The sequence below is a fragment of the Sinohyriopsis cumingii genome, unplaced genomic scaffold (genome assembly GCF_028554795.1).
Source record: "Sinohyriopsis cumingii isolate HCF-2022 unplaced genomic scaffold, ASM2855479v2 utg002596l, whole genome shotgun sequence".
In the NCBI taxonomy this organism is placed as follows: Eukaryota; Metazoa; Mollusca; class Bivalvia; order Unionida; family Unionidae; genus Sinohyriopsis; species Sinohyriopsis cumingii.
The window spans coordinates 306215-333984 of record NW_028316253.1 but is presented as its reverse complement, the minus strand read 5'-3'; the positions used below and the strand labels follow the sequence as shown (position 1 = coordinate 333984).

At 35.7% G+C, this 27770-nt stretch overlaps 2 protein-coding genes across 4 annotated transcripts in view; both read left to right on the top strand.

Annotated features, from left to right (window-relative positions):
• Positions 1 to 27770, top strand: part of LOC149770157 (hepatocyte growth factor receptor-like) — a 77904-nt gene that overhangs the window by 5704 nt on the left and 44430 nt on the right. For 2 of the 3 annotated variants that reach the window (XM_089949319.1, XM_089949318.1), the window contains exons 2-6: positions 9403 to 10165; positions 17706 to 17832; positions 22995 to 23103; positions 23898 to 23958; positions 24480 to 24750. In XM_089949319.1, the coding sequence (XP_089805445.1) occupies positions 9798 to 10165; positions 17706 to 17832; positions 22995 to 23103; positions 23898 to 23958; positions 24480 to 24750 (936 nt within the window). In that variant the 5' untranslated portion in view covers positions 9403 to 9797. Of the gene's footprint in view, positions 1 to 9402; positions 10166 to 17705; positions 17833 to 22994; positions 23104 to 23897; positions 23959 to 24479; positions 24751 to 27770 lie in introns of those variants that run through there. The other variant, XM_089949320.1, reaches the window with a different exon arrangement.
• Positions 73 to 507, top strand: LOC149770158 (uncharacterized). Its single transcript, XM_089949324.1, has one exon. It carries the CDS (start codon positions 73 to 75, stop codon positions 505 to 507), a length of 435 nt encoding a protein of 144 aa, XP_089805450.1.

Below are 27770 nucleotides of genomic sequence, written 5' to 3'. Positions count from 1 at the left end.
GTCTTCACAGTCAGCAGCGGAGTGAAGCAAGGCTGAGTCGTTGCGCCGACACTCTTTGCCATCTTCTTCTCCATGATCCTCCAGAACACCTTCAAAGACTTCAACGAGGGAGTGTACATCCATACCAGGGCTGACGGCAAGTTGTTCAACATCGCCCTTCTCTTTGCTAAGACCAATGTCACAGAGGTTCTCATCTGTGAATTCCTCTTCGCCGACGATGCAGCTTTTCCATCACACAAGGAATATGGACTTCAGCAGCTGATATGCCGCCTCTTCCACACCTGTAATGAGTTTGGACTGACCATCAGTCTGAAGAAAACGAACGTAATGACACAGGACGCAGACTGCAGACCCATCATCTCCATCGATGGCTACAACCTAGACGTTGTTGAGAACTTCACATACCTCGGGTCAACCATCTCCAGCTCGCTCTTAATTGATTCTGAGGTGAACGGCAGGATTGCCAAGGCAGTATCAGTTATGGCCAGACTAAACGAGAGGGTCTGAAACAACCCCAACCTCACTGAGAAGACCAAACTGCGGGTCTACCAGGCTTTCGTGGTCAGCACACTTCTCTACAGTAGCGAGACATGAACCACCTGTGCGAGCCACGAGAGGAAACTCATCAGCTTCCACCTGAGATGCCTGCGTCGCATTCAGCACATCCAGTGGCATGACAAAGTACTCAGCACAGAGGTTATGGAACGCGCCAATACGAACACCGTGTTCTCCATTCTCAGTGCCTCTCTCAGCGAGAAACACCTTCGCTGACTCGGCCACGTCAAGAGAATGGACTCAGGCCCCATTCCCACGTACCTGCTATAAGGCGAGCTAGCAGACTGACTGGACGGACAAGTCTGCTTTACAATGATGTCTGCAAGAAGGACATGAAGACGGCCAACATCAACATCAATGACTGGGAGAGTTGTTCTGACGACCGCTCCACCTGGCGCCTAGCTGTCAGACCGGGCGTTAAGAAAGCCGAGGGTGCGAGAAACACAAATCTTGCTCAAAAGAGAGCCTAGAGGAAGGCAAAACAACAACATCCTCAACAAGCATCGACGTTAACCTGCAGCACATGCAACAGAGACTGTCACTTTAGGGTCGGTCTCTTATGTCATGTGTTTAGTTTCGAATAAACAGTAACACAAGACAGAGTGAAAACAACAAGCTTTAAAAATATACAATAATTTATTTCCATGGAAAAATTCTGCAAAAATGGAAAAATATGAACTTACCGTTTTATAGAATCAAATCTAAAAATAATCCAAGAATAATCTAATGATAAAATTATAGTAGCCCTAATAACAAAATGTTCTACTGATTTCGCGTTCGAATCCCGACGAAAAATCTAAGATGAAAGACGATGACGTATGCTGCAATTTGTCGTGTTGAAATCTACAGTTTCTTGTAGAAACAAGAATTATCACTCCTGTTTCTGATAGCTGAACACATTTTTATTAAAAAAACTGTCCTTGTTCATCAATTTCACATGAGCACACGTATTTTCCAGAAAAATAACAAAATTAGTCCTTTTGAATCCAAATAATTTGAAGTAACTCCAAACAGCACAGCATACAACTTTTAATGTAAGAAAAAGCCCAGCCGCAACTGAGAATAATTCTCCAAAACAGAGGTTATATGGTCCTGTAAAACTTAAACATGGGGTTATGTGATCATCTTGAAGGTTATAGAAAATAAGTACTTGTTAAGGATCACGTCTACCCAGTGTGACCCTAACGAAAACCAATCATTTTACTCTAAGAAATAAAATAAAAACTTTGTTAAAGACTAATTCCCATCATGACCTCGACAACAACCAATCATTTTAAAATAAACTAGAACTTGTTTACGTGGATGCTACGAATTTTGAAACAAGGTCAGGATTTAGATCAACACTTGGTATTTATAAACTAACAGTCAAGGTCAGACTATTTTCTAAAAGAAAGTATCATCTCTAGTGAATAAATTTACATTACAATATCATGTAATGAAATATTTGAAAAAAATATTTAAAACTGACAAACAATTAAATTGAAATAAATATATATTAAATCCGATATAATTTAATCAAATATATATGACAGGACTCTTCAGGCACTCGCGAAGGTGCAGATAGGACACCCAAATCGGTAGCTACACCATCGTCTCCCGAAGACGGACGGTTGCCGAGAGATACATGTTATCCATGACTTAGCATTGGAAATGCACCTCTCTACGCCTTGGGTGGTAGCTTCAAAATCAACTAGGAAGCTGGTTCTGAGTGTAATCAGCGTACAACTGGTGAGACACCGGATGTTTTTCTATGGCTGAGTGTATAGAAAGAAGATAAGGGGGACTAAGAACAGAGCCATGTGGAACATAAAAACATGGATCAACTGGGCTAGAATGGTTTCCATTTGCGGACACAATGTATGCCCTGTTGATTAAGTAGGACTTGAACCATAGTAAGTGTCGTGAATACCAAATATATGCTGGAGACGACTATATAATATATCATGGACTTTTGTTGATAATGTTAATAATGAGTGAAGCTTCGCTACTCGAGTTACCTCTTGAATCTAAGAGCTAGGGAATCCTGGTATACCTGTATGACGGCACCATCTTAAACTATAAAGAAAGAAGAAGAAACAAAAATCCTTAGACTTAAGATCACGGAGAACAGCTTGGATTTAAAAGTTACATGGTTTTCCCATACTAAGTTTTTCGATTACCTTTAGTAATGATGGTTGGACGGATGTGTTTTGGATCCAATATTCAATTCCCATATACACCCACAATAATAATTTTCATAAGATCCCAAAGTGCTCCACAATGATAAACCTATGGACAATTTTGAAATTAACTTTCCTTTACCTCTATAGTGACATTTTCTCAAAGTGGGAGCATAATGTTCAAATTTCATAACCGCCATTCTAACCTACAGAGTTAAATTCCCATAACCGCCATTATGTCATCAAATATTAATCATATATATATATATATATATATATATATATATATATATATATATATATATATATATATATATATATATATAAATTCATTAAATTCCCTTCACCACAGTAGGGACATGTTTTCAAAATGGTGGCTTAATGGTAAATTCAAATAACCACCATAGTATCAGGTTTAAAATCTTAGTGTCCCCAGAATTACTAATGTTGACATTCAGTCATTGGACTTTCATTCAAGGTTTGCAAAATCACATCAGATTTTATATAAACTTCATTTGCAATCACAGGCATTTACATTTCGTAAAGAAGTCTTTATTAGCTGTCAAACCTTATGCGAGCAATCGATCGCAAATGTCTCCCAGACCTCTGAAACAACTCACCGGCGTTCGAAATTAGAATGTGGGTTTGAAGTTATAGTAGCAACTGGTGACTTTATCTTGTTCCATACTATTGCTCGCGGCTAATATACACAAATTCCAACATTATACATTTGTCATGTATTCATCGCAAGACTGTTGGATTCATAATTTATTAACCTGTTATAATTAATATCAACCAACCATTTCTATGCCATCATACCAACCGGGACCGATATTACATCCATATTTAAGGCAATTCATTCATTATATTTATAGTCTTTCTTTTCTATTTTCCTTGATCTTGAATACTGTCGTTTTAAAACGATACTATCTCCTTGAAATGATTTTCTTGTAATTCTTATAATTTAATGTCTGTATTAAAAACAAGAGGATAGAAACTCATTATGTTATTTTTCATAATTAATGACCCACAATAGACTTGTCTGCTACGATTCATTGATTCACAGCCTATACAGAGAGAGAGAGAGAGAGAGAGAGAGAGAGAGAGAGAGAGAGAGAGAGAGAGAGTTGTTGTTGTTGTTGTTTAATGCCATTTTTCAGCACAAGATATGCTATACATGGCGGCCAGTATAACTGGTGGAGGAAGAACCCTGGAAAACCCAGGGAAAAACCACCGACCCACGAGAAGCTACTGGAGGCGTTCCCACGTACCCACGCTAGACGAGCCTTGGACTCAAACCCACGCAGACAGAGGTGAGATGGCAATGATCCAGAACGGTGAGCTTTAGACCACTCGGCAACTCGGGGCCCCTGAGAGAGAGAGAGAGAGAGAGAGAGAGAGAGAGAGAGAGAGAGAGAGAGAGCTTATATATCTTCTGTGTCGATATGCAGCTGAGAAACATTTGGCATGTATCATGAGACTTACAAAAATATGTTTGGTTTGGTTGAGATAAGCAGGCGTTAAGGTTGTTGTTGTGGGTTTAATGTCAGCACATGACAGGCCATACATGGTGTCCTTTTTATCTGGTGAAGGGAGAACCGGAGAAAACCCCGGGAAGAATCTCTGACCCACTGGAAGCTATTGGTGACTCAAACCCACGCGGACATATATGAGATGTTACAAGGTTTTTCTTTCTTTGCTTTTGGGATGGGATGGGGGTGGAAGAGCTATATGTGTAAAGTGCCATGCCTAACAAACGACGCAGACGAACAGGCAAATGACTACAAAATGTGTGATTTGGATTGTTAATGTAGATTTTCAGTCATATCGCTGCGATGTCTGCAGTGTGGCAGTTTATAGTGATGCACTGGGGCATCATGCCGCAGACAAGTAGCATGATGTCCCACATAGTCACATTATTCTAAGACCAGGCCGACCAGTCCTAACACTAACCTCTTAATGTATGTATGTATGTATGTATGTATGTATGTGCAGGCACACAGGTATGTAGATAGATAGGTCGGTACCTATGCAGTGTAAGTACTGACCTACTTTTCTGATATCCAAGAGATCAGTGAATATTTGCTGAGAAGGGGATACATTTAAATCGACTTTCGTCCCTCCTCAAAGAAAAAAAAAAATCATATATAAAAATATAAATTAAAGGAAAAGAACTATTACAAACAACATCTAAATTAGAGGTTTGTTTATGATTCACTTTGTACCTTTACTTTGAAACACCCCCTCCCCCAACAAACATATATTTTAAGTGCCTGCTTATCAATCTGCACTTCCCTACTTCCGTGACGAATATCGACCAAGGAAAGTTAGAAATTAAAAGCGACACACCAAAAAATATATTACTTTATTCATGATTAGGTATTTTTCGCGTTTTCAACTTAAGAGTCATTTATTTTCTTTAAATTATATCTTTGATTTATTCTATATTTTATTTGCTCCACCAGCTGTCACCCCTTTATCATGCCTTATTACGATCGATGTATTCATGAATAAATCTACCATATAAGTCAGGTAAATTGGGAATCGATCGGAAATTGAGTTATTGTGCCACAGAACACAGGAATGATCTAACTGAAATTCCGTTGAATGACCTATGTTGGGCAGTAGTGACATTTTGAGACTGTTGAAACTGTCAGGTACTTGGCGGTATGGCCGTCTCCTTCTCCGTCTTTTCTTACGGTGTTCATTTATCTGTCAACAACGATAAATGTATTCTGATGTCATACCGTCACTACTTTGTCCGGCTTGTAAAGATGTTGTTGTTGTATTGGGATTTTCAGCACGTTATAGGCTATACATATCGGCCACTATATCTGGCGGATGAAGAAACCGAGAGAACCCCAACAAGAACCACATACCCACGGGAAGCTACTGGCAAGCTTTCTTAAATACCCATATTGGCCGTGCGCGTGACCCGAACCCAAACGGACAGAGGTGAGATGTCAGTAATACGCAAAACGGGTGTGTGTGTGTGTGTGTGTGTGTGTGTCTCCCTTCTGTAAGATATTTTGACTAGTGGCTTTGGTTAGGTTTTTGTTTTTTTGCTTTCGTGGTAGGGGATGGGAGGGAGTAGTGGTAGCAATGTGTCCTGCCTAAGAAAACGACGCAGCCAATCAGGCTTCGTCTTCGTATCAAACCCGGTACCCCCACGTAGTTGTGCAACTCCTTAACTACTGAACTACCCTAACAGAACAAAATGTAGGCTGAAAATGAACGGAATAAGCTAGGCAAAGTTGCAAAGTGGTTTTTAGTCGCCCGGTAAAAAGTAAGTTTCCTTTACACAGTGAGGTAAATGTACATTTTAAATGAAATCAATAGTCCCAACAAGCGGATAAATACAAGTACATATATATCATACACTCAGTCTCCTCCTTGATTTCACCAGGTTGGTTTAGATATGGACCGAACGGTTGTTTAATATTTTGTCCTGATTCAACAGCCTTCCATTTATTAATATTTTGTCCTGCTTCAACATCCTTCCATGAAAGATAATTATACATGTAGTAATCAACATCAACGTTGGGTTATTGAGCTAGGATGACTGTTCGCTGTCATGGTCCGTCTGTAATTAAACTCCAAATACCATTAAGATTTTTTTTGGGGTTTTCTTGGTTGTTTTTATGCATAAAATGTATGATGTATTTATTCTCCTCGTGTTTGTATAGGATTCTCCTAAGCAAAACAAAGCCATGAACTTTTTTAAGTTATTTTTTATTTCGTTTCATTTCACACTTAAAGGGAAATCACTACAAAGCCATGTTATTTCTTGTTTTTTTTCTTTCATTTGTGAATTCGTCTATACTTTACTGCAAATATGCACACATGCGAATTCGTATATTACTATTTATAGTAATATCTCATATGGTTGTTACTGCGGCTTGAAGTCTTTATTTATGTTTTGTATCCATGTGCTTGCAATTTATGGAGCAACCATGTTTCCATTTTGTTTCCAGTTTTCTGCAATTTGTGGACCTGCAATGTCCAACCATACTTGCGGTACCTTACCATTAAATTGCTCTCTCATATGGCTTTTAAAATCCACATAAACCAAAATTGGGTTAATACGTTCACGTTCACGTGAACCGTGTCCGAAGATACTAGTACAAGTTAATTGCTTGCTTTCCATTTTTGAGACCAGTAGTGGTCACCTTTGGAACTTCATTTTGCTAATTACAAAGATTTAATTTTGGATAGTATGCGTTTCCTCTTATCACCGACATCATGTGAAGTAGTACACCTAATATTGCCTACTCCCTCAAGAAATGCCCTCTTGCAGGAATGTTGTCTGATGGAGTCTTAGGTACAGTACGATTCTAGACCACATGATAAATACATATTTAAGTTTCTATGATTTATTTAAGTGTGCAATATATAAACTTATTGGCGTAATACGTTTCATACTTGTTTCATTCTTATATTCTCACATATGAAAATATAAGTTTCCATCCGTTTGATTGTGTGTACCCACAGAAGGTGTAATTGGAGCAGCACTTTGTGAGCTTGAGCAAATAAACAGAAACTGCATTGCATTCAGACACGGAGATTAACTGACTCGACGCCGTTCGCATTTCTGTGAGGTTATTTCCCCTTACATTGTTGATAACAAGTTTGTTTTATGGTCAGTTATGATCAAATAGTTTACAAAATGTCATAAATGTGATTTACTGAGACAGATTAGGTCACTCTCTTAAATGACTAAAATTTATATGATCAACATATGAAAGTAAAATGAATTTACAAAAGGGTCGGGGGTCGGGCTAGAGTTGTCCTGAAGAGTGAGTTGAATCTTCTAAGGTAACTGCTTCATACAGATTCATTTCTTCTGAAGTGTTGCCATACGCAGAAGGAGAATATAACCTTTCAATGACAGGTGATTTAATTGTATGGATGACCTTGGAAGGTCCGATTATTATTATTATTATTATTATTATACAGGCTTTTGAAAAATGATACCGTGATTTGCCTTTCACGAATCAAGTAATTAATTTAAATTATTTCCTTATTATTAATATATAAAGTCACCATAATATTGATAATATATTTTTTCTCAGTTCTAAATTGAAATAAGCTGTTTAATTCTAACAGTGTACATGCATAGAACTTGCCAATAGACGGTTGATAATATGCTTTAGGAAGAGGAATGCGAGGCTTTAAACTTATCACTAGTCTAGTACATCATGATGTGAGATAGATACTTGCAAAGGAGCATTTCTCCACGTTAAAATAATGCCTAGATTTCCTAAAAGTGTCAGTGTAAACACGAAGACAATTAAGAAATCAGAGTTTGGTGTGAAACAACGGATTCTTAATTTAGTATAGAACCATTGAGTCTCCTTACATGTGCATCTAAGAGGCCATGAACAAGAACCCCACTGTCTGCAACAATGTTTTCACAATGTGGACCCATTTTAGTACCAAGTATACAATGTGTATAAAGCAAAGTTGGCCTCCTTTTGCAACATGTTCTGCACTGACAAGTAGACAGAATAGGCACAAATGATGAATGACTGACGCACCGTAACTGTTAAGCAATGGCGATTGTATCGAACTCACATCGGTTTGTACTCAGTGTATGAATTTGAATCAGCTTAGCCCAGAGAGGACTAACAAAAAATGTTTCCTCTGCCATGCTAATATTTACCCTGTCACGACGAAAAGACCATGGCTTTAATGAGTCCTGAATCAAAACGTTTAAGATTTAGTCAATTTGGTTTAAAGTTTTAGAAACTAATACAAAAAAATAAATGTTTATGAAATATTTTACATATTAGAAATTACCACAATGCAATCTAGGTTCTCTTACCAGTTATAAATATTGTTGTAATGCATAGTTTCTATTGCGCTCATTAACAGTCACTTGGCCAAAATATATGTCGTAGGGACTAAAGTGCAGATGTACACCGTGAAGAAGAAATCAGTGAAATGACTTGCACACTCTCATAAGAGAGTATGGTCATGACAAGTCACTAGCAGACAGTTCCACTGAAGATATTTTACCATCCATTTTTGTTTCATATAATCAGTGAAAAACTTTATTTTTCGTCCTTTCAGCTGCACTTTCTTGTAATGAATATTATATTTATACCGCAATCATATAGCATGCATTGAACCTTTTATTTATTCAGCGATTAAAACGACAATGATAGGAGAACAAACCTCCTAAGCTTATATCTGCTATAGTGTGTAACAAAAAGTGTTCATGCCTTTATAAATATATCTTGGAGGTGCCCTATCAAGACCATATTTAATTTCCAATGAACATTCAGCTGTACTACCTGCAAACACAAATTATATAGGTCACGTGGTATTATGTTGTAAGGTAATATATCGTATTCTCACCTATGCGTCAGAGAAATCTAGCTGCTTAACTAACCTTTCTTTCCTTATCTCAATCTCGTTGTCTCTTTTAGGTCGCCTCAGTCAACGTGTTCAAGCGCTAGAAACTATAGAGCCTCGTAGAGAGTAGAGTAATATAACCCGTTGACTGGGATTTCCTTGTCTCGGTGCAAACCCCAACATAGCTTCTATTATATATTTGGTTGCAGATCGAAAATCACTTCCCTTCAGGTTAAAATTAATGTCTTAGATTTCTTTGGATTTGCTCCGAAACACGAATTTATTATTATTATTATTATTATTATTATTGTTATTATTATTATTATTTCAGATGAAAGAAGCATGTACTTCTCTACTCAGGGAGTAATCAACCGTTTCACGTGAATATAGCTTCTCGGAAGTTTAATGTGCCATTGATAAGGGAGAAAAAATCGTTGTGTAGTTCTGGACTTTGGAAAAATATCTTCCTCCTGGATCGATGTTGCTTACAGATCACGTAACCTTTCATATGCAACATTTCATGAATTGTCTATTCAAGATGAGCTGAAATCGTTGTGATATCTTAAATCAATTCAGTGATTGGGAGTGAAATATTAAAGTAAAGATTACTCCTCGTACAGATGTTTTCATATCTATGTATTGACATTAATACCAAACATAATATATTCATGGAATATTAATGAGCATTTTCGTTGTGTAACTATTATTTAAAATTTGCGTTTAGCGATGGAAAAATCTTTTTGTGTGGTACTTGTATTCATTTCTTGTGTTACTACTGCAATCTGGACAGACTTGGCTCAATTTGCTGACATTAGTACGTCAAATACTTGTAATGCAAGTAAATCAGACTCCTTTTGCAATGATACTTGTCAGGTCACAGATTCTACCGATAAAGGATACGAGAAACCCTTATTAAATGCAACAACCGACGAGTGTGTTCAAATTTCTGTTTCTGGTATACCTACTGCAGCAAAACCGATAAATGGTAATATTACATTTGGCGGGAAACACTGCTCACATACAAAGATTACTACATTTGATGGGACTTCATGGACCATATCCTTTTGGGTAAAATACAATGGAACTTACGCGAGGTAAAATTAACTACTACTACTACTATTATTATTATTGTTATTATTATTACTACTAATAATAATAATATGCTAAACTACCTTCATACATTAATATGCATCAGATAGATAATAATGATAATCTAAGCAACCATCATATATTAATATGCCTCAGATAATCAGTCCATCCATCACATATAAAGCTGAAAACATCTGCGCTTGTGTCTCACCTTTTTAACGGAGAAATACCAGAAGAGTTTGATTACCATGTGTCGTACAGTTTACACGCATAGTCGTACAGTTTACACGCATAGGCTGAGAAGGAGGGAGGAGAATGGGACATCCATGTAAAGGGTGCGGAAAGAGTTGTATAGCAATTTAGGCATTATGCATACCATGTGGAGGCAATCCATTTAGTGCTAGTCTTTATAGATAACAACTAGGTAGAGGAAGAAAATTAATTTGCTTGGTTGCGTTCAATAGAGGTGTGAACATACATTATATCTGTATGACTAATATGTAGGCGAACTTGGAGCTCTACTTGAGTTGTATCAAATAATTTAAATAGACCGCCAAGTTCTCAAAATGGCGTTGTAGATCTTAGTCAAACTTCTCCAAAGAAAAAAGTTCACCCACATCGTATACAAATCCCATCAGCGACTTCGAGTCGTTGTCCGAGTGTGACTATGTAAAATGTTAATGAAAGAGTCAGTGCAAGAATACCTTGAGGATATCTACAAGATTTGGCCAGTTCAGACAACACCGCAATTGCGTTATTTATGGCTTGCACGCAGACCAGTAAGACCGTGGTACAAGTCCGCCAAGCCTTTATGGAATTTATGTTGTCATGGCATATATCCACATCACGTGGAAGCTGCCAGTCCTCTTCCACTGGTATCTACAAGTGTGACCGGCGACCCAGCCAGGTCGCATCGCTTCTTCCTTTTCGAGGTCAAGAAAACAGATTATATCCTGTTTCCCCATGATCTGATCTCGGGGAAAACACTGCAATACACACACTAGTTATGCAGTTCCTACATTGCTGTTGGTAAGTTTATACCCCACTGGAGTGTTTATCAGAAACATTTCGCAGATTCTGGCTCAAATATAACATATCGACATTCTGAAGCAAGGCACAACATATGTTTGACAAGCCATCGCTACATCAAAGCCATTTCGGGAGCAGCTTTACAAAGACTCCATAAAAATTACATGCATATGTGAACATGAGATGGCGCTATACCACACCATTGACGTCTACCATTTGAGATACGAGCTCTCTTCGAAGTATTATGGACCACTATCTCGACTGATTCTCGATGGTATGCTTGTGCTCTTATACCGATTGGTCGTACTGAGGTGACTAAGCGACCGGACTGCATCTATACGACCTTCTAGTTCCAGAAAGCTCGTGAGCGCCTACTTTAGCTTCCGACCAAATGAACAGTGGTGTTGGTGCAACGTGTGACTCCTGCGTGTTGTCTAGATTAGGTATCCTTTTGTAAACGTATTTGACCAAGAGCCTCCAGGAGTTTCCCTGCTCCTATAACCCGACCATTCTTTATCAGCTGTAACTACTGCAAATAGACGGCGGTTCGGATGACTCTAAGATCGCACGTCTTATAAAAGCAAATTCCTCAAGATGACGTGAACTGCTACATCACAGAGCAGCTCAGTGTGACGGTGGTCATAACAAAAAGAATAAATTTCAGCGACCCCACTTCTAGCATATAACTAATACTGAGGAATGAGTATTGCAATAAGCTGGGATCTGATTGCATGTTCGCGTCTGTCTGTAGTTTTGCCATGGGATTACATCTGCGACGAGATGCTATATGTAGGCCTTTATGTCACATGTTTCTCGGTCGCTGAGAACGTTGCGACGTTTCAGCCAACAACGTCTCGCCATACGCAGCGATCCTCTTCTATATAATATCTCAACACAGCGAGCTCGAGTGAATTTGCAGGATCGTGGAAAAGCAAGACCTCTACAACATCCCTGCGAATTGCATTTCATGCCAGAGCACTGTAGAGCAAGCCCTCAACGTGAACAATAAATACCAAGTTTTCCGAATTGTTTGTCAGCATCTTCCCGATGATGTTTGAAGTGTAAGGACCCCAACATCAACGCCTACAAAGACCCTACAGAGGTATTGCCCTCTGTGATGAGCTGATGACCTGCCCTGACGAAAAACCTCGTTCTGAGCTTTGGCTATTATCTCAGCCATATGGTTAAACGAATGCATGATCATGCCGCAGACGTTCCACCGATCACTGTATTCAGCGATAGCGTAGGCCGTGTGAAAGCGTGTGCTCACCAAATTTATCAAGGCACAGGCGAGGTTCAACTTGGCGACGGTGTGATATACTCGCGTCTCCAAAAAACGGAAGAATAATTCGAACGTACAGCTCACAACGCAGACGGTCTTTGAATACTCACCAAGGTGTGCCCTGACATTATCGATGGTCCAGCCTCACGTGGAAGTATGAACGGTCTCTCTGACTTCTTCTGGTGTCGCACAGGCTATGCAGTCTCATTCAAAATTCTAGGCGACACGCTTTAATCTATAATGCCAACACTCTTCTCATAATCTATAGATGGCTTCGAACAGCCATCACACGCTGGACGTCTTTTGTGCAATCCATATCGAAACCATGCCATTCTTCCAGTGGGTCATAGGTAATGAACATCTGGAGCCACTAAACTGTGCACAACGACTTTTAGTGCGAAATATTGGTTCCTTCTCCTATACTGCATCACGTTTGAAAGCATTTAATGCCATGATCGTGTGACTTGAGTAGAGGGCCCTGGAATTTATCAAGTGACGTTAGAAAATCGCAAAATTGCATAATAGACGGATTGACTGAGAGTATTCTGGACAATTTTCAATGTAGATTATGCGAGCTTCATCAGTTTCACCCAAACCAGCACTCCAAAGCGAGCAAATGTCATTGGCTATTATTCCCTTCTACTCAAGCGTTAAATGAACTGATCGAAGAGTCCAATATAACGGATAATTCGAAATAGTCCTACTTGTAATTTATAGATTCCTACTTTTGTGCATCACGTGAGAGTCGCATGCAAAAATCCAGGGATGTTCAAGTCGAGCCATATGGCTAAAAGCAACTGAAACGTTCATATAAAGATATGAGTGGAAGTTCATCAGATGTGTTTGTTGTTTCGAATAGAACAGCCCTATGCAGCCACGAAATTTGTTGTGATTATAAAGGCAGAATTGTGTTAATTCTTGTTTATTTAGAAATTGTCAAACACGACTTGATACTGGAATATTATGTACATATTGCCAAAAAGGTCCTTCAGCTGACCGGAACTCAAGAGCCGCGATAAATACCGATAAGTGTCTCAATGCACACTGATGTGTTACGGATGGTTTTATTTACACCAATTGCAAGATTGAATGAATAGATATGATTAGGCCATAATTCGTTCATCAGTATTAATACAATTTTTGGGTTGTTTTATCTGCCCGGTGTTTTCTCTGCTTATGTAAATGCAGGCATATAATTTGTTGCTTTTAGTTTACTTATTTTCTATCTTTGGTGTGTTTGTTTTTGACATGTTCCTAAAGATTTCACTTTCCCTTCAATCAATAATCCAAGTTGGGATAAGTTATTAATAGTTACTTAGCTGAGGTTGCTAATAGCAGTAATATGTACTGAACGTCAAAGTAAGTAACTAATAGTCACCAAAATTTACGAATAAGCAGAACTGAAAGCCGTTAATTGTGACCAACTAATTAATACTAAATGTAGTGAGAAAAAAAATCCTTATTGGAATAATGTTTGTCAATATATACATACGTATCTAAATGGTCGATGAAACAAAGGTTATTCTAAACAATATTGTGTCATAGTGGAAAGTTACCAAATTGTCTTGTACAAAGTGCAATGCGCAAAGGTTATCAGATGAATTTTCAAGAAAAGATAAATGTTTTGTAAACACTGCTCTCATAGCGAAAAGGCTGAATGCAAAGGAAATATCAAAACACCACGAGGACAAAACAGTTTAGTGGAAAAGTTGAGGAATAGCAAATGTTCATTTTATGAAAATTCGCATACAATTATATTTAATAATACAAAGATACCAATTGCTAGCAAAATGAAAAATTAAATAAATGTGCAGTTAAACATAATTTTCGCAAGATTCTATAACGTCCTATAAATAATTTCCAGTGTCCCTGATACTTGTTTCATTTACGTTTTCTTTCCAATATTGATGAAATGTTTACTGCCTTATTTAGAGGGCATCGACGTGGAAAATACAGTTAAAATAATAATAGTTCATCCCTTCAAATATAGAAGTAATTTTAACATAAGATTGATACAGCTGAAATATTAAATGCTTCTGTTAGTGCTAATATTGAAGAAAGATTAACGTTATAAATGAGAAGAACTAACAAATAATATGGCTGCTGGTTCAAACAGTTCTTTGGTAATAGTGACTTCTTAAATTCCGATAACTATTCACTGCAGATTAATAAAACAGATTCATACATTCATGTAATGTTTAAAAGGATACGTGAAGATTAATTACAATAAAGCAGAATAAAACAATAAAGAAAGCAAAGCTCTATCCAACGTCTTAGAGTTTAAAACAGAGCACAACGTCGAATGTTTTTACTGGAGTGACTACTAAGAGAGAAAATTGAAAGTATCTGCAAATGAAAAGTAGAGAAGACAAGAGAATTTAAAAATGAATTCGAACGTAGATGAAACGTGCGTAAAGTGGAATAATCTATCCGCTGAGACTTTGCAAAGAACAACTGCAAAAGTTCTGCAAAGCTGAATTTTAACGATAGTGGAAACAACCGCCATAGGGTCCATCAACACAACAAAAAAGAACAATCTTATAAGGATGGAAAGGCATTGTCAGTTAGGAACAATAAATTATCGAATATGTTAGTAAATTTGAAGATGAAATATAGTATTTACATTAATGTAGGCGAGGATACTAAAATACGAGTAAATAACATGTTGATATGTTAATATATTTTAATACAAAGATTTAGTAAAGATGGCTAGTCCCCTCCCCCGAAAAAATGGAAATGCCGTTTAACTGAAATTAAAAGAATCAGATAGCTCCAGTAAAAGATGGCTACAAAAAACAAAGAAAGATCTTTAGAAATTGTGTCTAGCGAGATAGACCAACATAATGGACAAATATGTCCCTAAAGCACAAGAAATATACGAGTACACAAATTATTAATCTAAGGTAAGACAATAGACAGTTATGCATGACCGAGAGTCTGTCATTAAATTCTAAGCCTGTAAAGATTAAATTAAGGTTACATGCCATATTTACGGTGATTCGAAAAGTGTGTTGATCAAGCCCACCCAGAGGATACAAACGAAGAAACAAAAACACAAAATCTAGTAAAGGCATTCCATATTTACCCCAAATTTATCCAGTAAAAATAAAAATTAATGGTTTGAAGAGGAATATATTGCATTATGCTATATTACGCATTTTTGATGTAAACTTGCGAAACTACTGTATGAGAAATTAAATCTGCAAAAATGAAACACTTAGGTGTTCACATATGCAGATACAAACATTTTAAGTCGACCGACATATTTCAGAAAAACGTGTCAACCTGCGAAATACGGACAGTGTCCAAGACACGTATACAATTATGCATGAAACTTAAAAATATGAATAGACTTGCCCTTTTATTCTTCCTTTTAAAACAAATTGTCTGCCAACTTCTCAGATAGTGTATATATGTATAATTTATTATATGACATATTATAGGTTTCATTTATGTAGTGTAAGTTTTGCTAATTGAAAAAAAATATATTATAATATACAAAGTAAAAGTTTCTGGCGCAACTGATTTAATGATTTGGTTAATTTGTGTGATAACAGTTAACTTACGTACCAGCTTCTGTGATCCCTCACCTTCTAATATAAGGCCTTGAAGATGCATTATGTCGTATGAAACATGGAAGAGTGAGATAATTGCATTACATAATTCTGCGGCTTTTCCTTTAAGTAAATAATACTTCAAACAAAATTTACCAAGGTGATGAAAAAATGGCAAATCCGATTGGTAAAGTATATTATTGTTTTTAACCATGTTCATTACAGAACTATGATAATTTACAAAGCGAGTCTAATTATCACCCCACCCCCGCAGGTTATTCGTGTTATCGAGTACTCCGAACAATACGAGTTACTAAAATTAAACAAGCCTAACTATACTACCTGGTTAGGTTCTGGTGGCATGATTATAGTTGTAAGATGATAGATGCCGCACAGAGCTCAGTCGCAGGAAACAGAAATAACAACGAAAACATTGGTTTTGGAAATGAAGGGCTCAGACAACGCACACTACTATATTCACGCAAGATAAAAAAGGGAATGCAGCGTTCAAACAATGTACACTACTGTTTCCATGCAAGATAGATAAGGAGTGGATCAGACGATAGGCACTACTGCTACCATGCATTATAGTTATGCTTGTTTATTAGTTGCAGACAGAAGCAAACTTCTGGCATACTTACACGGAACTCGAGCATGCCAGGTGAAGCAATAATCTGTAAAGGCGACCATGTAACTTGATAACTGAGCTTGTGTTATTAGTTATTAATTTGTGTAAAGGTCATGTTCAGCCGTGAATCTGTACTTTTTGAAAATCGTTAATAGGCATTTGCTTTTCACATAGGAGAAGTTTTCCTTATAACTGCTACAATTTATATTTTATCTGGAGAACGATTGTTCTCTTAATGATGGCAACATTTAATCATTTTCTCAAGACTGATGCATTTGAACTTATTAGTTTTCCTGTTGTCCTGACTGAAACTCAAACCTTTGTTATTCAAGAATAATTCCTTAAATGTTTACGACATTTCTTCTGGGTATCCGTTGTAACAGCATTTTTGGAGGTGCTTGAGCTGTTAAATGAATAGTCACACAATGTGCTTCTTAAAAATGTTTAAATTTGCATATTAGTACAGTCCCTAGAGATGAATTGTATGGACATGTAAAAATGGTTTTCGGTATGATGCCATAGGTATGGAAATTTGCAAATGAGAACTTCCACATTGTTATGAAGTGTTTGTATCTGCATCATTATTATGAAGAAATAAAACCCCAAATATGATCTGAAAAAGGGTCTTCATTTGCAATATCATTGGGTGAATTTTCTCATCATTTCTCCATTCGATGTTTTCACAGTAAGAAACTATCCTTTCTAAGCGTGCTTCCTAAAGAAAGAAAAGTTGCCAATTTTGATGAGAGCATTCTGTATGACTAACAAAACCTTAGGTGAATTAAGAGTCGTTGACGAGAAAAACAATGAGTACAGACGTGATAATTATCGAAGAACATAGGACGTTTGAGATAATCGCGTGATAATTGCTTTTATTAAAAACATTCTGAGCTGCCTAACACAATATGCCTTTGAATCATACTTTTCAGATTACGCGATGGAGTGGTGTTGTCGTTTATATAAATGTTACATTTTTATTGTTAACGAGACTGATAAAAATAAAGTTGAATAAAACGTTTTGCTTAACCTAACGATGGCTATTTATTTTTCAGAACTCTGTTTGAAGTGCGAAATAACAGTGCCACATTTGTGTCGATTAACACAAGCTATTATCAAATAGGAGTGAATAGTGGTGGCATGACCCTACGTGGTGATGAATGGACGTTGATAGTGTTACGGGTAAAATACACTATTTGACTATTACTACTTCTAGTACTATCTGAACGAATACTGTCATCGTCTCCACAAATAAATATCTTAGCCGTTCATTTGTTCCATATAACATCATATTGCTCCCACAACAAAATTTATAACATTAAAACATTACTAATGCCACTGTTATGGGCACTACTGCTCCTACTACCTGTATAATTTTGATAAAATCTGCTTGACATGTATTTCAAACTTGACTTTTCTACAGAAATCTTTGTTCAATATTATTCCATCTGTGCTTAATGCAGTAAACGTTTCCAATAATTTTGACCCCATTCACAAAATCCAAATAGTGTTTTGGAAGGTTATAATAAATAATTGACGAAATACAGAAAGGGATCTAAACTTGTAGTTAGCTTGAACTGGCATCTTATAAATATTGTATTAAATAGTAACCAAATATGTAACATTAATACACTCTGGAGGGTATATGTAAGTAACTTCTCTTCCAGCGTTTGCTTAGAATATAATACACCAGACCTATAACCAAATTGTTGATCTTATATTTCCATTTATGTTTTGCGACCAGGGTTCAATTTTTTAAATTAAAAGAAACAAACACTGGAATGGAAGGTTACTAATCTAAACCAAGCAACGTCTTATCCTTGCTAATAATAATAATCATAATGAGGTCTTTGTATAGCGCCTAATCTATAGCAGCTCTAAGCGCTTTACAACATTAAACAACATCTATAAGATAAAAAACATATAATGATATGATTACAAACACAAACACCATGAAATTAGAAAACATAAAAAACATTCTGAGGATATTAAAGGTAGGAAACATAATTAGGTCTTTAAGTTTGTTCTTGCAGTCGAAAAAAGTGAGTTTTGAGATCACTCTTGAATGGGATCACTGTGTCTTTGTGTCTAAGTTCAGTGGGCAATTCATTCCACGTTGCTGGGCCCTAGTATGGAAAAGAACGCTGTCCATATGACATTGTTTTCATAGTGGGAATAATGAGTATATGATTGTCAGAAGAAGAGCGTAAGTATCTTGTTGGTGTTTACACATGGGTGAGGTCGGATAGGTATGTGGGACTAGAGTCCATCAGTGAAACGTAGCACAGAGAACAAAATTTGTGTTTGATTCTGGATCGAATGGATAGCCAGTGTAGGGTACAGAGCAGCGGGGAGGTGTGCTGCAGACAAATCAAGGAGGGCGAGGACTGTAATCTTTCCGCTATCCAAAGCAGAGAGAATGTCATTAACTACTTTTAGAAGAGTAGTTTCAGTACTGTGTCAAGGGCGATATGCAGATTGTACATTGCTAAAAAGACTGTTTAAATTCAGATGAGATACAAGCTAGGATAAAACAATTTTTTCTAAGATTTTTTATACGAATGGGAGATTAGAAACTGGGCGGTAGTTCTTTAAATCGGTATGGTCTAGTGTTGGTTTCTTCAGCAGAGGCTTTACAGTGGCAGATTTGAAAAATGATGGGAATTCCCCTGATGAGAGAGAGGTATTGTTAACCCGAGTTAGGGAAGGCAATACTGATCTAAGCACTCAAGCAGCAGTGATGTTGGAATTGGATCAAGTTCAGATGACTTTGGTGCGCTCTTCATCAGGATTGTACGTATGAAATCCATGGAGACAGGTTCAAATGCTGCTAATGGTTGCCGATGAAATTCTGTATCCAAACTGTATGGTGATGACGAGTCAATTGAATTGTGGTGTCAAGCTTGTGTCTGATGGTTTGTACTTTGTCACGGAAGTAATTTGCAAACATGTTCGGAAGGTCGACTGGAGAGAAGGTAGCTGGAATTGGTGTGGATTTGTTCCTTGACATTAGCTTGTTAGTAATCTCGAGGTGCTCTTTGCAGCTGGAACTTTCTATGATCTTAGTAGTGTAATGAATAATATACTGACTTGTAGTACTTCTGTAGGTAAGTCTCTGTTAAAAACAAATTATAAATGACTACATATAATTTTAATTTTATGAAGGCATCTTTCCATCGGATGGCTTTGTTCGAGATTTACAATGTATAACACTTTACACTGCTTAACATGTTGTAATATAGCAGCTGTCAGAGGAGCAAAACGGTTCTAAGTCCTAATGGTACAACAAACTGAATGGCATGGTATTAATACGTCATTCTGCTAATGCCATCCATTAATACTATTTATTTTATGCTAAGCAGTGAATTACTTGATTTTCTTATTAAAATATTATTGATATTTCACTGCAGTGAAAAAATAACAATATTTTTTCACTACCGGAACTACTTTTTGGGGTCAGAACATACTTACCTCCCTTTGATTTTGCACCTTAGCAAATTAATAGTTAATAATTAGCAGATTAATAATCCCTGTCTGTTATCCTTGAAACTTGTAGTTTGTTATTCTGGAAATATCAGCTAATTTTCATCAATCTGATGTGGAACTAATTTTGTGCGCATGTACACATAGCACAGCAGAACATGTACGGTAAACAGCTGACATTACCGTAAGAAATCTTCTCATTCACTGTGTCACAAACTTTAGGTAGCCAACGTATGTGAGCATAAAATAAAAAGAATATTTGCTTGAAACGAGTGAATAACGGATACATTTCATCTCGTGGGTGAAAAACTCTAGCATTTTCACTCGTGGCTACGCCACTCGTGAAAATACTGAGTTTTTCACCCACTCGATGAAATATATCCGTTATTCACTCGTTTCAAGCAAATATCCTCTATATATTCAGTATGGTATTGGTCATCTTGGAACTCAAATGACGTCATAGCAACACAAGTAGGTCATAAAGGTGCCCAGACAATTGGAGTAATATGCCTAACATCGATACCACGTGTCCCACAAAATTTTATTAATATTCTATAATATACCACAAAACGAATGTGAGAGCTGCAACACACGAACCAATATACCTGTTAGAGCCTTTAACTACAATATGTGATGGTCCCAATAGTCATATGTAGTATTATTGTCTTCCAATGCTTAAAAACCGATTCAAAAGATTACTTACTGTTGAGCTGATATATTCTTAATATAATAATATTGCAGTACAATTCCAAGTCCCACAAGCAACTCTACGATGGTACTGTTTTGGTTTGGTCTTAAAACAAGTAATAGAAAAGGGTGTGAAATAACAAGCATTGTTACATTGAACAAATAATTTATTTTCATAGAATACGGTAAGTAAATTTAGAAATGGTTCTTATGATATTGCAAATTATATCCAAAACAATCTCAGAATTACAAACACAAGTCCAATAATTAAAATTCTGAATAAACTTTATTGGAAATCCAAATAGAATCCAACAACCAAAGTATTCATGTGCCTTTGTTCTAGCCCGTGTAGTGATGATATGCCACCATTCCTTTGTTGGATCACAATAACACAACACAAAAATATATTCTTGTTTGAAACTTCACTATAAATTCAAGTCTCTATTTCCAAGAACGTTTTTAAGAGCACTTTGTGTGTCAAGTGAATGAATCATTTGAATAAATAAAATTCCAGACACAATAATAATTCAACTGGTTCCAGTAAGACCTTAAAATGAGAACAAAGAAAATATAGAAAAACAAAATTATATAGTCCTTTACTTGACCTATTAGCATTGTTTTACAAAATGTTAACACCTAATGGAAAATAACATTCTAGAAGCATCTTAATGTTTACTAGATAAAATTTTAGTTATAAACACAATGTACTTTCCCCGTACACAAAGATACAATATTTGCTATGTATTAGTTGTCTGCAGAATTGTTTTTTTAAAAAGCTTAATAATACAGGTCAATTAGAGAATGGACTTGATTTTGGACAAAGTCAATTCAAACATACATTGTTGCATAATGAATAGCACTAAATGAAGTTTAAAGACAAATTAAGAAAAAAAATAACTAACAAAATTGCAAATTAAGTATACATAAGAGTCAAATACTAATACTAATCCCTCCTTGACTTTAAGCTGAGATTCAAAGTTTGTTCTCTTGTTTTATATAGAGTTGCATCATGTAATATGCTATATTAAGGAAAGAAGGTTTTGTTTATTTCAATGTTTCTGTGAATCTAACTTAGCCTTTTTCCACCAATTTCTTATTCACAACAAAATTGTGATGAGTTTTCAAAAGAGTCTTTATTCGTTACTGGAAAATGGCTCTCTACAATATTTTTGGAGAGTTCGAAAAAAGATATAGTTGCAATTGCTTCCGATAGCAGCTTGATGGCTTAAGTATCATTTAAAAGCAAAGACTACCTGGTATATTATTCTACAAAATAAACGTTGAATAAGCTGCGAATCATGTAAGAATGGAATCAATAAAAATATAGCATATGGCTTTCGTATCGATTGTGTTGGCAACAGCACTGATCAGTTAATATTTGCTCTTATATTGATTACCGTCAATTCCTATCCAAGAGAAAATAATTCTTATAGTTATTATCAGGGGCAAACCTTTGAAAATTAAAGGTTGCAGTTAAATTAACATTATTCACAGGAACATGTATAATCAAGATAAAGATTAGCCACAAACAGCATCAACAAGATGCAAAAAGTTTATCCTATAGACGGGTAAAATGTTAGAAAGTCATGCACAGTCACGTATGTGAAGAAGGTTTTAATCTTTTTAAAGTCCTTGGTCATTACAGAACCTAGTTATTCCAGAATCTCATTAATTAAAAAAATAAAATAGTCATACATATTCCTTTGTGACTATTGCAGTATCTCAGCCTTAAACATTTTATAGCTTTTTTATGCAAAGCAGGCGACACAAATTATTTACTAAAGAGTGAAAAATTATACATCAGTTAACTCTCCAAGATACTTCACTTTTAAAATTAAATTATATAGTGTAAGTCGACAATTTCTCGTGTCTACCACCTCATTGAATTTTGAATGTTAATTGTGTGCAGAAGAAATGTGTGAACCGTTTTCAAGTTTGTTTTTGTAATACATTTGAAATGTTATATTTTCTTAATTAGGCGGTATAGGGCTGTTAGCTTACACAGGTTTTTGTTCTTGCATACTTAAGTTCGGTGTTTTGTAAATAACAGATATGTCTGCTACTCTGTAAGTAGTATAGACCATCAAGCCTGTCCAGTCTACATATCTATTGATAATTCTCCTGTCTATTATTTGTACCAAATTTAAATTCATTTTACTTCTTCAAATCCACAGATGACGGTTCAAAAAACAGTTTACCTTAACATTAATGGCACGAACAGGTTCGTCGGAGTGGTGCCAAGTATCTCAAAGAATATATGCATATTGTTTGGACCGCAAACAAGTAAGATACATACATACATACATACATACACACACACAGACACATACACTCACACTCACACACATACATACATATATACATACATACATACATACATACATACATACATACATACATACATACATACATACACGCATACATACATACCTACATAAGAACGTACTACATACTACTTACTTAAGTATGTATGTATGCATCTATGTATGTGTGCGTATGTATTTATGTATGTATGTATGTAATACATTATTGGGTTCAACATACATTTCGTAGGTACATGCCTCAGAAACTGGTTTGATGTCAACATATTTTCTACTGAAATATCATTTTTATTGAAACAGTTAATTTCTCATATTCAAACATTACCTATGTTTATTTTGTATGAAAGGGTTTATTTGCTCCTCATCTCGGCTGATATTTAAACTAAAGAGGGGAAGTGTATAACTGGTCCCTCTCAAGGGTTGTATGTCGAAGTCAAATGTTAATTATCTCTTTCATTCGCGTCAATGGTATAAATACACAAAAAAACAATGTCATGTTCGTTGACTGAGACGCACATCTGGGAAATGTTTGTAACGACTAATAACGCAGCTAGCTGTAAGTCGCAAAACGCGTTGTAAACTTGACATTAAATGGTAAAACTATAACATATTCAACGTCTGAGAAATATATTAGGTGATGATTCGTCCATTAGAAAAATTGAGACCTAAACAAATGAAAAAATACATCATTTGTTTTGTTTTGTTGTTTAGATTTTCGTGTATTGGGTCTTCAGTGATAAATTTGTTTATTTTAAGATTCTTCTGCGTATGTGGAGATGGTTGATGTTCGTATATACAACCATTCCCTGAATGACAGGTTAGTCTTTGTTCTCATTTGGAAATATTGCTTATATCATATATGTGATGGGCTTTTTAAAAAAAAAATCTGATTCATGTTTCGTACTCTCGAGCTATGTTAGCGATAGCCAAAATGGCAAAATACATTGTGGCAAAGGGCGAATAAAATGATTTTAGGTTAACTCCGTAATGATTGATAAATTGAATCACCTTATGTTTAAACGTTTTTGAACTATTTTATCGGGCAGCTTTTACTTGATACAAAAGTTAGAAGGAATACAACGGTACATTAATGTAATTAGAATGATTTTAATGTTCCTGATCTCATTCACGCTGTTTGTTTCTCTTGCACGAGGACATTCAATTCGCCTTTTTACAATTGAAAATCAAACTACTCCTGAAGGGAAATATATTGTTATGTCGTTGGTATGCACGCACCACAGACTGCGCACTGTTGTAAATTTACAGGTCTTATATATCAAACTTTATACACGTTGGCCATGACTAATTGTAAAATACTAGTATCTAGTATTTTTTCAGAGAAATCAAGAAACTGTACAATGGAACCTTAGAGCCAACTCTAGCCCTTCAAGATAAATGCTTGTGTCCAAGAGACTCTCCAACAGTGCTTCCTGGTCCGCTTAACTATGGCATATTCTGCACGGATTACATAAATAAACCTGTGTATCGACTTAATAACAATACTAACCATCCTGTTGAATTTGCTGCTGATGGTGACGAAAACACGTACTGGAAATCGGCGACAACACAATCTGCAACTATTACGCTTGATTTGAAGAACGTATTTCAGGTGAGAGTTGACATACAGGAGACTATTCTTAAAGTGTAATTTTATCGTTGTCATTCCTCTTTTGATTTTCAAGAATGATGACGAGAAATTCCCTATCCACATTTGCATTATGTTGTTTTTATAAGAAGTAATGGAAATTTGCATATTATTTGTTTGTACCATAAAACAGACTCACGAACCTCTTTAAATCCCTTGATAAGTTATTCACGCACATGCGCTATTCTTGAAGATCTTATTGCTGAGAAAATGAACAAATATTATTTAATATGCATTTCTGAATCTACAAGTTAGAAGGTATGTGTGGAGTGACTGTAACTTAAGAAAAGTTTAGACTCGTATAGTAAAGTCCCAAACGATTGTAATATCATTCAGCTTAATATGCCTGAAATACAAACATTGTTTGCGGGGATTTAATAATGCTATTTATAAATTTAAGTCACCCTTCAAAGCTTAGAATCGTAACATAGTCTTAAAGCAATGAAAAGAAGAAAAAATAGAATAATCACCGTTAGAATAGAGGTTTTTTGTACTCATTTTGGAATATTTATATTTCACTGTGACTTTATTCACAGATCAAACTTATGTTTGGTTAACATTAGCTTCAAAGGGGAACGAATAATTTCGTTTTCACAGCAGAACACAGCAGTTGCCACAGTTAACTCAGAAGATAATTCCTTTCAGGCGAGAGAGACCGTTATAATACGGTTAAATAATGTAAATTGCAACATATTATGAAGTCTTTTTTCTCTGTAGGTTTGATCATAGTATATGCATCCGCATTTTTACTGTATTAAATAGTTTTCCATGAATTTCTACCCTCTATTTGTATAGGATAGCGTCACTAAAATCAATTTTGCAGTGTTCAAGTAATATCTAGTAACATCGAATGTATACAGTTTAAATAATCTTTTATCTCTCCTTCTTATTAATCAGTATATGAGTAATCTGTAAAAGCAGTAAATTTGAAATGAATTTATTTAATTTAAAAATTCGCACAAATTGTATCATATTTCAAAAACAAATTGTGTTAGGTACATTGAATTTGCATTGTTTGTTATTTGTACTTTTTTAATGTTTAATTTCATGATGCTATTTTAATGTAATACTTTTGTTAGACTTAACATTGACCAAAATCAACCCTATTTCCTACATGACACACATCTAAAACATTCTCTATGTGTATAGGTCATTATCAAGATCATTATTAATAGAAGTAAATATTATTATTTGCGTCTGGGTCTAGGTTATTGGTATACCTCTACAATTTAGCTGGTGTATCCGACATTGTCCAGGTTATATAGCATAACTTTAATAACAGACAGCTAATTACAGGTAATATATTTTTGCAGACGTTAAGAACATTCTGGAGGGTTGTTTTTCATTAGGTAGGTTTTGTTAGAAAATATGAATTGCAACTTGAGGTCATGTACAAGTCTATATAATCTTGTTACTGGAAAAAATATTCATTCGTGCTTAAGATTTAGCGGAATCAATTTGTATTACTGTATTGTTGTCTAGAAGTTCCTTAGGGATGGAATTTATTTCGTCCTATTATTCCAGTGATTTTTCTGTAGAAATACAAAAGAGCTTTGGTAACATCCATGGAAAAAAGATTTGGATTAATAGCGAAGTCAAACCTGAAATTATTCTACCGTGTTTTGACAAAAGACTGTTGGCATATCACCATGATTTAGGTCATCACATGCACATCAACGCTTCAGCGTTGGACTTAAATTGGATCTCTATTTAAGTTTATTCAGAACATTCAATTATTAGGACTTGTGCCTCTAATACTAGGATCATTTTGGGATTTAATTCGCGATACCGTAAGTTAATTTTTTTTCATTTTCACTTTGTATTCTACGAAAATAAACTATTTGTTAAATTTTACAAAGCATGTTGCTTTTCACTTTTTTCTGTTATCAATTTTAACAGCATAAACTCGTAACAGAAAATTGGAAGCTCCTCGTTGGAATACGAATTTCTCTAAAATAGTTCAGGAAATGTTTGCTTTTGAAATTTAAATTCAGCTTATTTTGAAATTTTCTAAGTCCCAGGTATAAGTTTACATTTTAGTGAAATCAAAGAGCTTTTGCAATATCGTCTAAAGCAGGGAACTTTGTTTTGAATCCTACCCAGGAGAGGTTAGACATTTCGAAAATGGAAGTACAGCTAAAAATACCAACACTTTTAAATTCCAAACTGGCACAATGTTTAGAAATAAAGCTTCTGATAAGACAGATCAGAAGTCGTTTTCTCTTTCTAAGTGTACCTACTGCACGAATAAAGGGCACGTTATTTCTAACTGCTAGAAATTGAAAAGCAAGCAACAAAAAATCAAGACAGGCCTATTCCAAAGAAGTCAAGGTCACGGGCATGTGTTGAAAGAAATACATTTTTGGGCCAAACAAACCCAATTCTGATTTTATTATGGACAGTACTCTTTTAGCTTACATATGTAGTGATCGGGCTTTTAACTATGTCACTTTTACTCCTGTTTTGATCAATCAAAAGGTATTGATCACACTGATCATGATCCTCTTTTAATTACTCATTCTTTTTCTTCCGGTCAGGGTGACAAACGACAATCACTTGTCGTTGAACAAGGAAAAGATCATGAGATCACTCTTTGTTACGGCCATTAGTGAAACGGAAGCCACATAAATACCTGTTTGTTATTTTGTTACAAATAAGGTCCTTATGAGAAAATGATCAATTGGCGTACCTGATGGTATCCAATTGTAGTTCCAAAACCATACAGACAGGAAACTCTTTGTTTGTCCCATGAAACTCCTTTAGCTGGTCATTTATGGATCAATAAGACGTATGACTAGATCTTGAATCACTTTTATAGGCCAAAAAATAAAATCGATGTTTGTAAATATTGTAGAGCTTGTCATTCTTGTAAAATGGTCGAACAACCCAATCAGAAAACAAATAAGGTTCATCTGCAACCAATTCCTGCATTTGACGAACCATTTAGCAGAATCACGGAAGATTGTGTCGGTCTTATACCTAAG